Source organism: Brachyistius frenatus, unplaced genomic scaffold, assembly GCF_029030835.1.
Source record: "Brachyistius frenatus isolate BFR_SWC_R1_liver_20210118 unplaced genomic scaffold, ASM2903083v1 Contig_55, whole genome shotgun sequence".
In the NCBI taxonomy this organism is placed as follows: Eukaryota; Metazoa; Chordata; class Actinopteri; family Embiotocidae; genus Brachyistius; species Brachyistius frenatus.
The window spans coordinates 1243549-1257780 of NW_027210654.1; the positions used below are offsets into that span (position 1 = coordinate 1243549).

The 14232-nt window shown below is 39.7% G+C and overlaps 1 protein-coding gene across 3 annotated transcripts in view; it reads left to right on the forward strand.

Annotated features, from left to right (window-relative positions):
- Window positions 1-14232, forward strand: part of tmtc2b (transmembrane O-mannosyltransferase targeting cadherins 2b) — an 89582-nt gene that overhangs the window by 52125 nt on the left and 23225 nt on the right. For all 3 annotated transcript variants that reach the window (XM_069705286.1, XM_069705288.1, XM_069705289.1), the window contains exons 3-6: window positions 8334-9180; window positions 10917-11031; window positions 11491-11576; window positions 13366-13550. In XM_069705286.1, coding sequence (XP_069561387.1) covers window positions 8334-9180; window positions 10917-11031; window positions 11491-11576; window positions 13366-13550 — 1233 coding nt within the window. The remainder of the gene's footprint in view (window positions 1-8333; window positions 9181-10916; window positions 11032-11490; window positions 11577-13365; window positions 13551-14232) is intronic.

Here is a 14232-nt window from a genome sequence, read left to right on the forward strand (position 1 = left end):
GATACTTTTAATTGTTTTGTGAAGAAACATTTAAGATTTTTCATATTTCACCATACTTACACAAACTCTTTTTCTGCATTATGTTCAATGAAAGTTTTGACATCGGCCAACATATAAAGATACCGACATCTGTGAGTTGTCTAAATTGGCCAGTAGAATCAGCAGGCTGATATATCGGTCTGATTCAAGTAAAAAGTGGAATATTATCATTTGATATTTCAGCTCAGACTGAATTTTCACCCTGCATGCTTTATGCTTTGCGTTTGTGTCTGTTGTTCGTCATCATCTTACACCACAAGTCATCTTTTCACTCTCACGCTCATTACTGGCCAGTATAAACAGAAACAAATGCCATGCTATCACTGAGATTCAGTGGTCAACTGTAACATGACACACGCCAGAGAGCTATTTTCAAAAAGTGGTTCAGAGAGGAAAAAAATGCATTCAGCGCAATTTTCTGCATCCAGCTTCTGACATCCCTCTGACAGTCTATCTGCTTAGCTTTGGACCCCAGTTCTGGCTTTGTGTCAGTCATTCATGCACTGCAGGAGCTTACCGCCTCTCCAAACCCTGCAGTACAAAGGCTCTGATCTCCCAAATGCATAGTAATGACTGGGAATCCATGCATGTACAGAACAAATCTAGTCCGGAGACAACTGGCAGTACGCCTCTGAAACAGGAAATTTCCAGCTTTTTTTGTTTATCCTTGAAGTTGTTGATTTGTCGAGTCGATGAACAGCATCGAGCACAAAATACTTCCCTCCAACCAAAGAATTCAGCCCCCATCCTTTGAGCTTGAATCAGCATCTTGTCAGAGCAAATTTGCTGCAGTGGTCACACAGTCTAGTTGGCCCTCGTAGTACAAATAAATATGGGAAACGAAAGAGAAGAAATCAGGAAACGTCTGTTTATTTTTTAAACCGTTACTGTGGTTTCACTCAATAAATATCTCCTCTGAAATGTTAAGGGTTTAAGCGCACTTTCTTTTTCGTTCTCCATTTTCATTATGTTCTTATTGTTTGGTCTGCCTGAACATTTTTCTTTTTCAGAATACGACTAGTTTGTACTAAGTGTTAATGGGGATGAATTAAGAGTAGTATCATTTTCTGTTTTTCAGTTGATAGATTGTAATGTTTGACCCTTAATGTGTCTGTGTGACCCCACAAATATAGAAAAGCAGATTGTCACTGGCCTTTTTTCTTACCACTTTGAGTCAATGAGTTGAGTTTAAACGCTTTGGAAAAGATAGCAGGAAGTTTTGCTGGTTTAGCTCAAAAATTTGTTCAACTCACGTTTCAGTAACCACTGAGAATTTGGCAAAGTGGCGGATTTTCCATTGATTATCTGTTTATGATCCTTTTCTCAGCCTTCATCTTCCTCCCAGCTTTAACGCAATGTTCCTTTCACTCTTAACTAGACATTCAGATTCCATCCTCTCCTGAGGCACGCTTTGGTTGGACAGAATGAGATGCGTCTCCTCTCCTATAGATGGTCTGATTGCCTCTGATGACAATATAAATGCACTCTGATTACGGCACTGGGAGAGGAAGACCTCTGTGACCCTTCAACCAGGGTCATCTGGCTGCAGCATGAAAAGAAGACATTTCGCAGCTTGCATTTGTACATTCAAAATAGTGTGTTTTAAGAGTTTGAGCTACAGTGAGGTGAGCTGGAATGTCGAGTGAGGGTTTTGGGAGAAATGGATCCCGTGTTGGTTCAATGATTATGGTTAATAAAAGCGGACCAAAAGAGCATGAGCTGGCGTGTTTTAGAAAGTCTTGGTCGGAATTTTTTTTCCTCAGATTTGTTAGCTTTCATCGTGTACGTTTAAATTCCTCTTTAACTCTTTTTTTTTTTTTTTTTTCCCCACAGTTGGCCTTTGGTGATACGCAGCAGTAGTGCAGTACTTAAAAGTGGAAATATTATTTTTTATATTTAACTTATCAATGCCCTTAAACTAAACAGGCACCTCACAGTGTTGTGTGTCGGCCTTCTTTTTTCCCTTACTTCCTTCGTGGTCTCACACATATCTCTCTCGCCCCTAAAACTTATATCCTAAAAAATTCTGCTCATCACTGCTGTTTTTCCAGGGCTTTACTGTGTCCGAGGCTGATCCGTTCTCATTTTTGTGCTCCGTCTCCCTGCCAGCCAGACCGGCTGACTCGGGGGGTTTTCTGACAGGTTCATGCGGGTTAAAAGCTTTGATCATGAGCAGTTTGAGGAAGGTCCACTGTGGGTTTTGACTTCCTGACCTCACACCATGTGGCCCTCAATCCAGCAATGGTTCACTTGACTTTAGGTAAACTCTGCAATGACGCTCAAGTAACACACAGTTAGGGCTATTTATCTTAAGTGATGACAGCATCCATGTAGCTTATCTCTAGGAATGTTTATTCATTGCACGAGCCTTGAGATGATTTACAGTTGGATTTGCTGGAGCCTCCGTACGTACAGTAGACTGTGAAAAATTTGTTAAGTAGACACTGTGGATCTTCTTGGGTCTTCACTCACTCTCCGAGTACATTTGTCACAATTCATCTTCACATTTATCAAACTCAGTCTTAAAGAAATAGTTGCGAGAAATAAACGTATTAGCTTTCTTTCCAAGGGTTAGATAAGTAATTTGATACAAAACTGATGTCTGTACCAAGATTTATTTATAATTTAGCTACCAACAGCAGCTAGCAGTTCGCTTAGCCTAGAATGAAGTCTGGAAACAAGGAGGAAACTGCAAGATTATCTCTGTCTGAAGTTAACAAAACCTACCTAGCAGCACTGCTTAAGCCATCTAGGTAACAAATTATGTCGTTTTGTTGGTACAAAACACAAAGTGTGAAAATGTGTTTAATTTTTTTTTTTTGCTCTGCACAAGAACTGATATTACGTACCAATAAGTTGAATACGTTGATGTTACAGATAACACAACCTCAGGTACATATTCATCTAACTCTTCTCATATGACTTTCAATGAGAAAAAACAAATAAGCATGTTTCTTAACCTCTAAATTTAGCCATAATTTACCAGAAAAAAAAAAAAGAAAAGCCTTTATTTTGTATCAAATAATATAATAAGAAATTTGCCAAAACAAATAAACGTGGCAGCTCATACTCTCAATGTCAGAGCTAAATTACGTTTTGTTATCATGAGCCAGCTGTTGGTGATCCATAACGTATTGTTAGGAAGTGAATAGTTGGGCTCTTATCTTGTCCCGCTTGCCGACAACCAGGTTTTACACCCAAAGATTCTTTACAGCGGAGAACATCGCAACAGCTGCAGCTGATAAGCAGAAAAGATAGATTTGAGGCTGTGGTTCACCAACCGCAAGCTTGATTAGTTGATCCAGCAGCAGAGTGTATATCCATCCATCAAACCTTTAGAAAGATTTAAACAGACTTTTAAAAGGAATCTGGTGTTCTTCCCGAATTTGAGCTTTCTTTGAGTGTGTGTGTGTGTGTGTGTGTGTGTGTGTGTGTGTGTGTGTGTGTGTGTGTGTGTGTGTGTGTGTCTGCAGGCTTTGAAGGTATAGTACTCTTTGATTGGTACCCTGAGCTCATTTTCACTTCCATTACAAGTCTATCAATGTGAGGCAGTATCGTGATGAAAGGCTCTCTGCAGACAATTGATCTCCGTAATGATGAAGAGGAGGGGATAGGTCAGACATGCCACTTCTTTTACAGGATTTTCTCTGAGGTGCTAGCTGGAGTGTGAGCCAGACACGGCGCTGCACTCTGATGTGCTGGTTGTGATGGATTGTTCTTAAAATGCTCTTGAAAAGTGGTACAATGTACATCAACCAATTATGCAAAAAAAAAATAAAAGCCAGTGTGCACCTAGAGGATAGAACACTTTCTCTAAACTGATTAATTAAATTTCTCTCGGAGCGCTTTCCATTTTTTTTGCCACCACAAACCTTCGTTCACAACACCCTAGTGGATGTTAAAAAAACAACAACAAAAAAAACATTTTAGATTGAGTTTTCTCCTTAGTCAAATTAACCTAATCAAAGTGTAGAAGGGGAAAAAAGAGGCACAAGCACAAATAGGGATTCTGTAATTGGCCTGTTTTGCATTTCATCTCCAAGGATATTTTATTCGCACGCCCGCCTTATAAAGCCTAAATTGTTTCAGTTCTCAACTGATTGCGCCTGAAACAAAAGAGGAGAAAAAAAACATTGCCCTCATGCCTCCTACGGGGTTGTGCTAAACCACTTATTTCAGACTAAACTGGATTATTGACAAAAGACACAAAGCTGGAACGCCTTGGTTTTCTTGCATAATAGAGCTATAGCACCCAGGGAGCCGTTGCCCGGCTGGTAATTATACTGATGCTTTTGAATGGTAGACATTTTAACCGGAGGCATATTATAGAGGATGCACGTGTTTGTTTATTCAAGAGATAATAGACATGGGGTTCATGTTGTCCCTCAGTAATATGTCCTCCAGACCATCCCTGGAGCATTTTCTGCTTGCCTTCTGCCTATATATGTTTTGCCCTCACCTTTATTTTCCTGAGATAGTCTGAGCCCTCGCTAAAGTAGGCCAAGAGGAGGAGCAATGGGGTTACAAAAGTGTACCAAAGTGCAATCAAGGGATTGTTTTATGTTTTCAGTGCTGCCCAAAGACATATAAAGGGGGGAAATGTTAATGTGCAAGTTCAGCACAAGAATGTAAATGAAACGCCGCCTCCATCCGCAGCAATGACATATGGATGTGGTTAAGATGGTGGTGTCTGAGTGTGTGCTGCGTCTGGGAAGAGTCACGATGACATATCTCTTTGTCACAGCGCCAGGTATGAATGAGTATGTGTAGGAGCAGTTCCAAGATGCTGCCGGCGGCAGCACTCTCAGGCCCTCAGAGGTGAAAACACACAAACATGAAATAACTGGTTGCCCTACGGAAGGTGGTCTCATCACAACGGGAACAAAAATGATTTGCAGAATCAAAAGGAACAGCATAAATCACTCACAAACAACACAGAGTATACTTCTAAGGAGATCAGGGTTGTCTGGATTATAAAACTTACTGTAGGCTATAACACCTAGTTTTGAATTGCCCTCTCCAAAAATAGACAAAGCTTTTCTTCTTCTGCCGAATGCTTCAAGTTAACAGTAATGTGGTGTCTTGTAAGCTCGTGCTTGGTCCAGAGAGTCGCCTTGAGAGCCTGTTGAAGATCCTTGTAAATCCGAGCTGGAACTCCCTGAAGCTGCGATTGAGATGTATTTACACTGCTCAGCAAGCCTCTCTGGCAAAGTCTGCACAAAGTAGAGCCACTGGGCCTCAAAGACCACTTCAGTCCACTTCAGCCTCTTTTTTGAGTTTCTGCGCATCTGCTGGGATTAAAAAAGTGGCCACAGGACATCGGGTCAATTTAGGGATGGATTTAAAGTGCAGATTTATACTTGGTGAAATTTAAAGGGGGGGTGATCTCCATCCCCATCATGCCTGAGACTTCTTATGAATTTGGGCTGTAGGAGTTTTGAAGGACTGGTGTTTTTAAATATCACTGATATTCTCACAGTTTATGGTCTCTCTTAGTGTAAGGCTCTACTTTTTAATGTTTTTCAGGCCTACCTAAATCCAACAAGCATATTATTAGTTTCTGTACACATTCACAAAAATATGTAGCAGTTTGCTATGAACTGTGTTTTGTGGTAATTGATGAGGCTGAATATTTTTTTTAGACCTCAAACAGTATAAAATAAAGATGAAGGCAATTCCAGAATTAAAAGATTTTGACATTTTGGGATAGTTAGATGAGATTTATGTTCATGTTTTTGCAATAAATATAAAGCTGCAGCTTATTAGCTTTCTTTTGAACAAGGCAAACTGTTTTGTTTCAAGCCTTTGTGCTAAATTAACAAAATCTACTTACTAGTAACTTTAAAGCTCCCTACTTAAAATATTATGTGTCATGTTTAATATGTACAATAACCAAAGTCTACAAAACTCGATGCTGTAATTTTCTTGTGCTAATTCTTTGTACTAAGTTAAGATAACAGGCTGATAGCTGTATCTAACTTTGGGCAAGAGTGCAACCAAGCGTATTTTCCAAAATATTCTTTTAACAGTAGAGTCTCATCTCCTGAAAGATGTGTTTATTTCTCTTTTGAGCATGTCTCTGTGGGTAATCAAAAAAATCAGCAGGGGCATAAATGCTGCCTCCTCTCTCACTCAAAGCTCATTAAAATGATGGTATTAACCTCTGTTTACCAGTAGGGTATATTTCTTTTTTTACTAGACCATTTAAACTTCACTGACAGATTTAAGTACTTTCTGTTTTTACTTTTTGTAACATTAAAATAATTGGGATTGTTTGGCATAGACACTATTGTTTTGTATTCAGTTGCCTAGCTGTGGTCTTTTGTTTTTATGTTGAACTTCCCAACATAAAAGCTAAATTTGATTCATTAGAGCTGACTGGTAGAAGCGGTTCCTCCATGAGGTCCTTGCGCAGCTCTTTGACTTCATATTCTTAATTTAGCGTTATTTAACAGCATCTAATTATAATTTATCAGCCCCGCTCTGTCTTCAGCTTTACTTTTCCCCTGGATTCCCACAGGGAGCTGACCATGACACTTTCTGCAGTTGCTCAAATTAATGAGAAATGGGGATGTGGATTGAAATGATGACCTTTTGTTGCCAAGCGACTGAACAACTTCTTCAGCGATGGAATACTGGAATATCCTCACGAAATCCTAAAACAGTGTCAGTTGTTGTCAGGTCTCCCCTGAAGATTTTGACAGAGCTGACCTTATGCAGGTTTTTTTTTTTTTTTTTTTCCATGCTTGTGACATTTTTATATATTGTATACCAGTACTCAGAAAAACTTGTTAGCCAAAGCACAACATTGTGGTGTCTTCTTCTGAGCAGCATTTTCTGCTGCAGAAACATGGTGAAGGAACCATTTTGAAAATGAGTTCTTGTCACATGTTGGATTTGTTGCAGTGCAGTTCTCTTTGATTCCATTGCATGTTCAGATGTTAGTGTTGTTGTTTTCATCCTCTCCATCTCATCACAGTGAGTATCATGATTATTTCAAGATCTTTTTTGTGGTGTTGTCATGGTGCCGTCTTCTTGGTTTCCAGCACAATTTAATGTTGCCTAAGTGTTGGGCAGCAGCTCTTTGCATTAGCAGTGATCATTAGCAGACAACAGCTGCCCCCAGAGGTTACTGAAGTCTCCCTTCATGGATGCAATCTGTAAATGATAACACACAGGCAGAGACAAATCAATAGTACACCCCCAAAGCAGTGGTGGTATGATGTTTATGATCACAGATGAGACAAGGATTGTGCCCTTTGGCATGTGGAGCTAGAGAATAATCACATCCACTGGAATAAAGATTATGTGAGGTTAGACTACGGTCTTTGGTTTAAGGTTAAATAATAAAAAGAATTACATTTGAAAAAACATCAAGGACTATAATGTCCTTAAGAGTGTAGAATCAATATTTCATTCTTTCCATAGTACAACATTTTTCAAATGTTTTATGTATTTTCCAGGCACAATATATGCTAATCCTGCAGGACACAGGTGGGCACTGTTGTGCATATTATGGTGTTTTTTTTTTTTCTCGTTAGATTTCCACCATTAACACATGGACAACGGTCAGTTGGTCCTGTAGCAATGGAACAGGCTTGTGGGGAAATACATCAAGTTATTATTCAATGCCAGCAAGGTGTTAAACAACCAAACACACTATAAATATTTCAGAAGTATTTCCACACAACATTTGGAAAAGTGTTTAATATCAAGTCTGTAATATGATGAATGGAGCCCATATAGTTGTGTTTGAGTCAAGAAGGGGGGAAAAAATGCATGAATAGAAAGTTATGATGTTATGACCTTCATTTTGACTCGGTGTGAAAGTTCTGGCTTTAATAAAAGTTTGTGTTATTTTTCTCTTGGTGGGTTTAAAACATGGTTTAAAGAGTCAATAGCAAAAAAAGGAAAAGACAACTGATTTGTTCACAGTTTTCCAAAGAAATCACAGCGGTCAAAACTAAACTTTTTGATTAATAGCTTCTTGATTTCATCCACACTCGTTCTATTCTTAAAGGCATTACACAACTGGACTGTTGTAGCCACGAAGTAGGCCGTTTATTCTTGAGAGTTGAAGTAACGTTAGATCCAACATTCCTTAGATCAATTCCCAGTCTTTAGGTGGGTCAAAGTAAATGCAAAGGTCCAAGAGTCATAAATAATACAGCCATCTAGAAAACAGGTGTAGCGTGATGCTCTCATATGTGCAGTATATTTTCCCCAGCAGACATTCCTTTCCAGTGGATTGAGGGTTTGATCCCTGTTTCTGTGTTTTTTTTTCTGCCTTTCAGAGAAAGCACATCCACCTGCTGCTGAATGTGTTTTTGCTGGCAGGCTGGGGAGTCGTTCTGCTGGCATGCCGCTTCTACTGGATGGGCAACAAACCCCCAAACTTCTCCAACTCTGACAACCCAGCAGCCGACTCCCGCTCACTCCTCACCAGGACTCTGACCTTTTTCTACCTGCCTGCCACCAACTTATGGCTCCTTCTCTGCCCGGACACGCTCAGTTTTGATTGGTCGATGGATGCCTTGCCGCTGATCAGGAGCCTTGCTGACTGGAGGAACTTGCACACAGTAGTCTTCTACCTTGGACTGCTGTTGCTGGCTTGGTTCGGCCTGAGGATGCACCAGACGTCCAAGGGCAAGGACACCAATGGCAAAGCGCATCATTACACCAATGGCAGAAATGGGAACAGTAATGGACACAGTTACCATTGTAACGAATATGAACACATGAACAACTCCCACACAGATGCTCATAATAATAGTGCACAAAATGGTACCAAAAAGTATTATGAGAGCAGGACTCCACTGCCTACCACTGAAAACGTTGTGGTGTTCTCGCTAGGTCTGTTGGCCATCCCTTTTCTACCTGCCACAAACTTGTTTTTCTATGTGGGGTTTGTGATAGCAGAGAGAGTACTGTACATCCCCAGCATGGGCTTTTGCCTGCTGGTTGCCGTGGGGATAAGGTCCCTGTACATCCGACTGCGACGCAGGTCCTCCAGGACAATGTTGGTGTACTTCAGTGCAGCCCTGGTTCTACTTTTTGGTGTCAAAACTGTTTTGAGGAACCGGGACTGGCAGAACGAAGAGATGCTTTACAAATCAGGGATTTATGTCAATCCTGCTAAAGGTAAGGCTCAATGCCAATGCTTCTATGCACAATAGTTTGCACATGGACTAATATGAACAAGTACACAATCTTACACACTGTTATACACACCCATCAGGTTCGCTATTTAGAATAACATGAGCAAGTCTTGAGGCAAGCTTTTAATTTGATTATGTGAACTCTCTCTCAGTCTACTGCAATCCTGAATAATTCAAAGAAAAACCTGCTGCAAAATGTTTCCTCTTCATCACTCAGCTTTACCACATGTGCTCACAAGTTGAAGCCAACCAAATATGTACTTAAAAACAATTGAGGTTACTATTGTTTTGAGAAAATACAGCAGAATTGTGTAACTTCACACATTTTTATACCCAGCACGCAATCTGTTTGATGACACCAGATGCCCCGTCTCACTCGGAGGGGCACCATCACCCTTCGCTGATTGGCATCTTCAACAGGAGATAAAATATTCAAAAGTTCAAGGTCAACCTCTCGAAAGCAAAGTTCTCAGAGCTGCTGAGGAGAGAAACAGGGCAGCGCTGCACAAAGCAACAGAAGGACATGTTGTGTTAGCTAATTTCCCTTTCAGATTCTGCAGCGGAGCTGAGGCATGACAGCTGTTTGTTTTGGCAGACCATGAGCTGAACACAGTAGCAGTAATGTCCCCGACTCACATTCAATAAAGCTAATATGAGATTTGAAAAGAGTCCAACCTCAAACGCGCTCATTGAGTTGTTTGAACTGTGAAATTTTGGGACACACAAAACAACTCTTTTCACTGTAAAACTTCATACATTTTACTAAGCGAGCAGCAATATGAATGCACAGTTGAACGAAGGAAGTTTGGTTTGTTTTTATGCCTGTCTTTATTTATACTGAACCCTGGTGGGATTCCACAGACTCTGGATATTTAACAGTTAAAAAAAAATGACATTGCTTAAAGGCAGACTGCATATTTTTGCACCGTAAACACTTGTCAGCAACAGCAGCGTGATCCAGGATTGTATTTTCTAATTGAATAAGACTTGTGGAGATGCTAGAAGAAATAATATATTGAGGTTTACACGTGCTAATTTTATATTTGTGCTTTAATTCACAGCACCAAAAATGCCTCAATAGGCTTTGTTTATTTAATAACAGTTTTCAGAGAAGTTAAATCTTTAGAGTAGTAATCATCATCAAAGTTGTGCAGTCTATTAATTATTTTAAAATCAAATTAGTGGTGATGATGTTACATTTATATGCTAGCAGCTATTAACATTAAAATTCCATTATTCCACAGTTTAATCAAATTAATTATTTTCTTTATTCCCTCTGAATTTATCTTCACACTTCGGTCTCTGTGCAAAATATACAAAAGCTCCTAGCAACCTTTTATCACCTGTCAGTTACTGCACTATGCAATTAAACGCTAATACCGTTAGCTGTTCAATAGCGCTGTGGTGGTCTTCTTTTCATACACATACTCATCGGAAAGACTGGTGGTTTATGCACAAAGCTCCCCCAGTGAGCCATCTCTCTTTACTCATAATGTCTCAGTGCACCAGCTGCAGCAGAACAACATTCTCTTCAGAGGTTAAAACAGCACTGAACTCATGGCAGCGTGAGGCTGCAAACAACAAAAGAAAATTATTACTTGCCACAGATATTTTCTCTCCCGCTGTTGTAATTCACAAGGTTTTATTTAAATTCTGAAAGAAAAAGTCGTTTTTCTCTTCTTATTCTTTTGATTAACTCTTACTTTTGTGACATGTCAGCATGGGGCAACCTTGGAAATGTCTTGAAGAGCCAGGGGAAGATGGAGAGGGCTGAACAGGCCTACAGAAATGCCCTCTACTACCGCAGCAACATGGCCGACATGCTGTATAACCTGTAAGTGTGTCTTTATTTTATTTTTGTGGTATAATTAATATTCTCTTTATTGATCAACTTAGCTGGCCTCGGATTTCATTTAGCATCTGTTGATGTGAATTCTGTTTCAGTGTCTCAACAATGTGCATGAATAAATGGACGAGCTGTCCTTTTACACATGTGCATTGATCACAGCACTTCTTTCAGAGGAAGTGCGGTCTTGTCCTCTATTCCCCAGGGCGCTGTCTGCCTGACAGCATTATTAATGATGCCGTTTTAGAGCGCGGGGAAAACACAAAACATCAGTCAATACTCAGTGTGCAGATATCTGTGGTTTGCGACACTGTCCCCCTTTAAGGTTTATCAGCTGCTTGTGTTCTCGTTTAATCCTAACAGAGACTTTTAACTTCAAACATCTCATTTTTCGGAGTTTTCAAAGCTCTAAACTGTCTGAAGCTTAATTCCTTTTGTCTGTTCCAGCGGTTTGCTGCTACAGGAGAGCAACAAGTTCTCAGAGGCACTCCACTACTACAAGTTGGCCATTGGGAGCCGGCCAACTCTGGCTTGTAAGTACAGCTCTTCTTTTTTCTTATTGACGATCTCCAGCTCTTGTGGTTGTGGCTGTGCTGTGTCCAAGCAACAGTGAACACAGGCTGCGGTTATGTGAAGGCAAAGGAATAGGTGAGAAAGGGCAGCGGGTATACGGCTGAATTAAATACTCAGCAAAGCTGTGATGGGCTCTCAAAGCCCACTCATGTCAACAGATGAAGCAAATGTATGATGTCATTTATTATGAATTCAGGCCCACGATGTACTCATTTATTTTATTCCTCATGTGCCCGCTTCATTTACTTTTACTTCGATGTAGGTCTCCCTCCTCTTTGTTTCCTCCCAGTTTTCCTAGAATCAAATTTTACATACGCTGTCATCTTCAGCGGGTTCACTCCCTGATTGGTACAAATGGCTCACAATCTCACATGATTGTGCAGTAAATTAGCTCCCCGTTGTTCCAGGCATCAGTCAGTGACAGATAAACAGAAAGACAATCTGAAATGTCTCTTCCTTTGTTCCCCAGATTAATTATATACCTCATGAAGATCCCGATTAGACTGGATAATTCCCATTCAGCATGCAATTATCCAATCTGTTAAAGCTGATAACAAGGTTAATTAATTAACCTAAGCAGAAGACTTTTTGAAGCACAAAGTGGGACATTTAAAGCGTTTTTTTTTCAAGGTAACACCATTACTCACTGCCTAATTGGGGTGAACTAGGGCAAACTGTAGCATTTTTATTCAATACACAGTTATCCTGTACTTTGATAAAGCACTACTGATTTTTGTCAAAATTTGTTCCACCTAAAAAGTCAGTTTAGAAAGCTGATAAAATTGAGAAAGACTTGCCTTTGTCTCTGTGTGCTTTTCTCATCTGCTATCCAATCATTGCAAGTTCTTACAATGGAGAAAAGTCTAATATTGACCATCAAATACAACATACCATGTAGGAAAGATTAGGTGTACGGATGAGGAGTGAGATAATGCCATCTTTCCAGATAACAAATTAAAGAACAGAGGAGTTGTAAAATGGTTTGTTGGAGGGTAAAAAGGTTTGATTCTCAACCACTCCTCTTTGACTTGATTATACATGCCAACACCCTCCTGAAGAGCCTTTCAGATTGATCTGTTTTTTAGTTAATTTATTCCAACAGCCAGACTTGATAGGGAGTTGTTTAGAGAGGAAGGTCCACAGAGACTAATTACTCTGCAGCTACATATTGATCGTCGGATGTTGTCTTTGACCACTCAAGAAAAAGTTTAAGAAGCATCCAAAGTATCCCACAGGATGCATGCAAATGTCAAATGTAGAATAAAGCTTGAAGATCGACAGGGGTTTATTGTTCAACCGCGAAGCTGTAACTGATATGATATCAGTTATCATATCATAACGCATATGATAATAATCCTTTTTTGTTGGATTGACCTGAACCCACAGAGAGCAGAGACACTTGTGTTAAGGAATTGAGCATTTAAGGTTAATTGTACATAGATTTCCAGCAACAAGGATTTTAATAGGAGAACTAATCCCCTTCAAATATACATGAATATTGGATGCTATTAAAAGCAAAACACCAAAAATGAATACACAATGACTGGACACAGCTGTGAATGATGTAAAATGAGTGAAACAGCTAATGCCAACTAGTTAATAAAGACATAATAATACCCTGGGCATAGCATATATAGCACATTTCATTACAGGGAAGCTCAATGTGCTTTTTATTGAAATGTGTACAGCACCAGGCCAACATATTGATTTAAATGCTGAAGTTTAAGCTTTGTTTGGTTTTCTCTACAGCGGCCTACTTGAACACAGGAATCATCTTGATGAATCAGGGTCGCCTAGACGAGGCCAAGCGCACCTTCCTGACCTGCGCTGATATCCCAGATGAGAACCTGAAGGACCCCCATGCCCACAAGAGCTCAGTCACCAGCTGCCTGTACAACCTGGGCAAGCTGCTCCACGAGCAGGGACACCAGGAGGTAACAGCGCAAAACACTGAAATTACTACTTGTATTTTGCTTGAAAAATCCCTATATTTCAGAATATAATCAAGTAGCATCCTGGGCAATGGCTGTGCAGAATTCACAGAACTCCACAGTAATGTTGGCTGTTTTATGTTGTGTATCTTAGTCTTGGCTAATTGTTGACTTATTCTCAATTGTAAGAGATTGGTTGTTGCCTTATTAATGCATAAAATAGAACAACTAAAATTAAAATGGTAAGTGTGATAAGAAAGCTAATTGATTTTGTTATTTGATGATAATCCACCCACAGCGTACCTCAATTTAAACTACCAATCATGATCACCCTACCCCACAAGGAGTTAATATACTATAGAGTATTTTTGTTTTACTTTTTTTACATTTTATTTTGCCCCCACAAAATATGAAATATGGCTATCTTGATTGTTTGTACACGAATATGTTTTGTCTCAAAAGTATTCTGAAAAAAAATCTACAAACATATTTTGCCTAACAAACAGGCCCGTTGCTTCCATGGGAGGAAGAAATAATGCTCCTTTGCGTACTCTACATGTTAGAAAATTTAAAACCGTAGTGAATTGAGATAAAATGCAGGCAGTGGCCCAAAGGAGCCTTTTGGGGACGCTGAGAAAATGCTTACTTTTATATGGACATGTTCCAAAATTGCTTCTGTCATAAG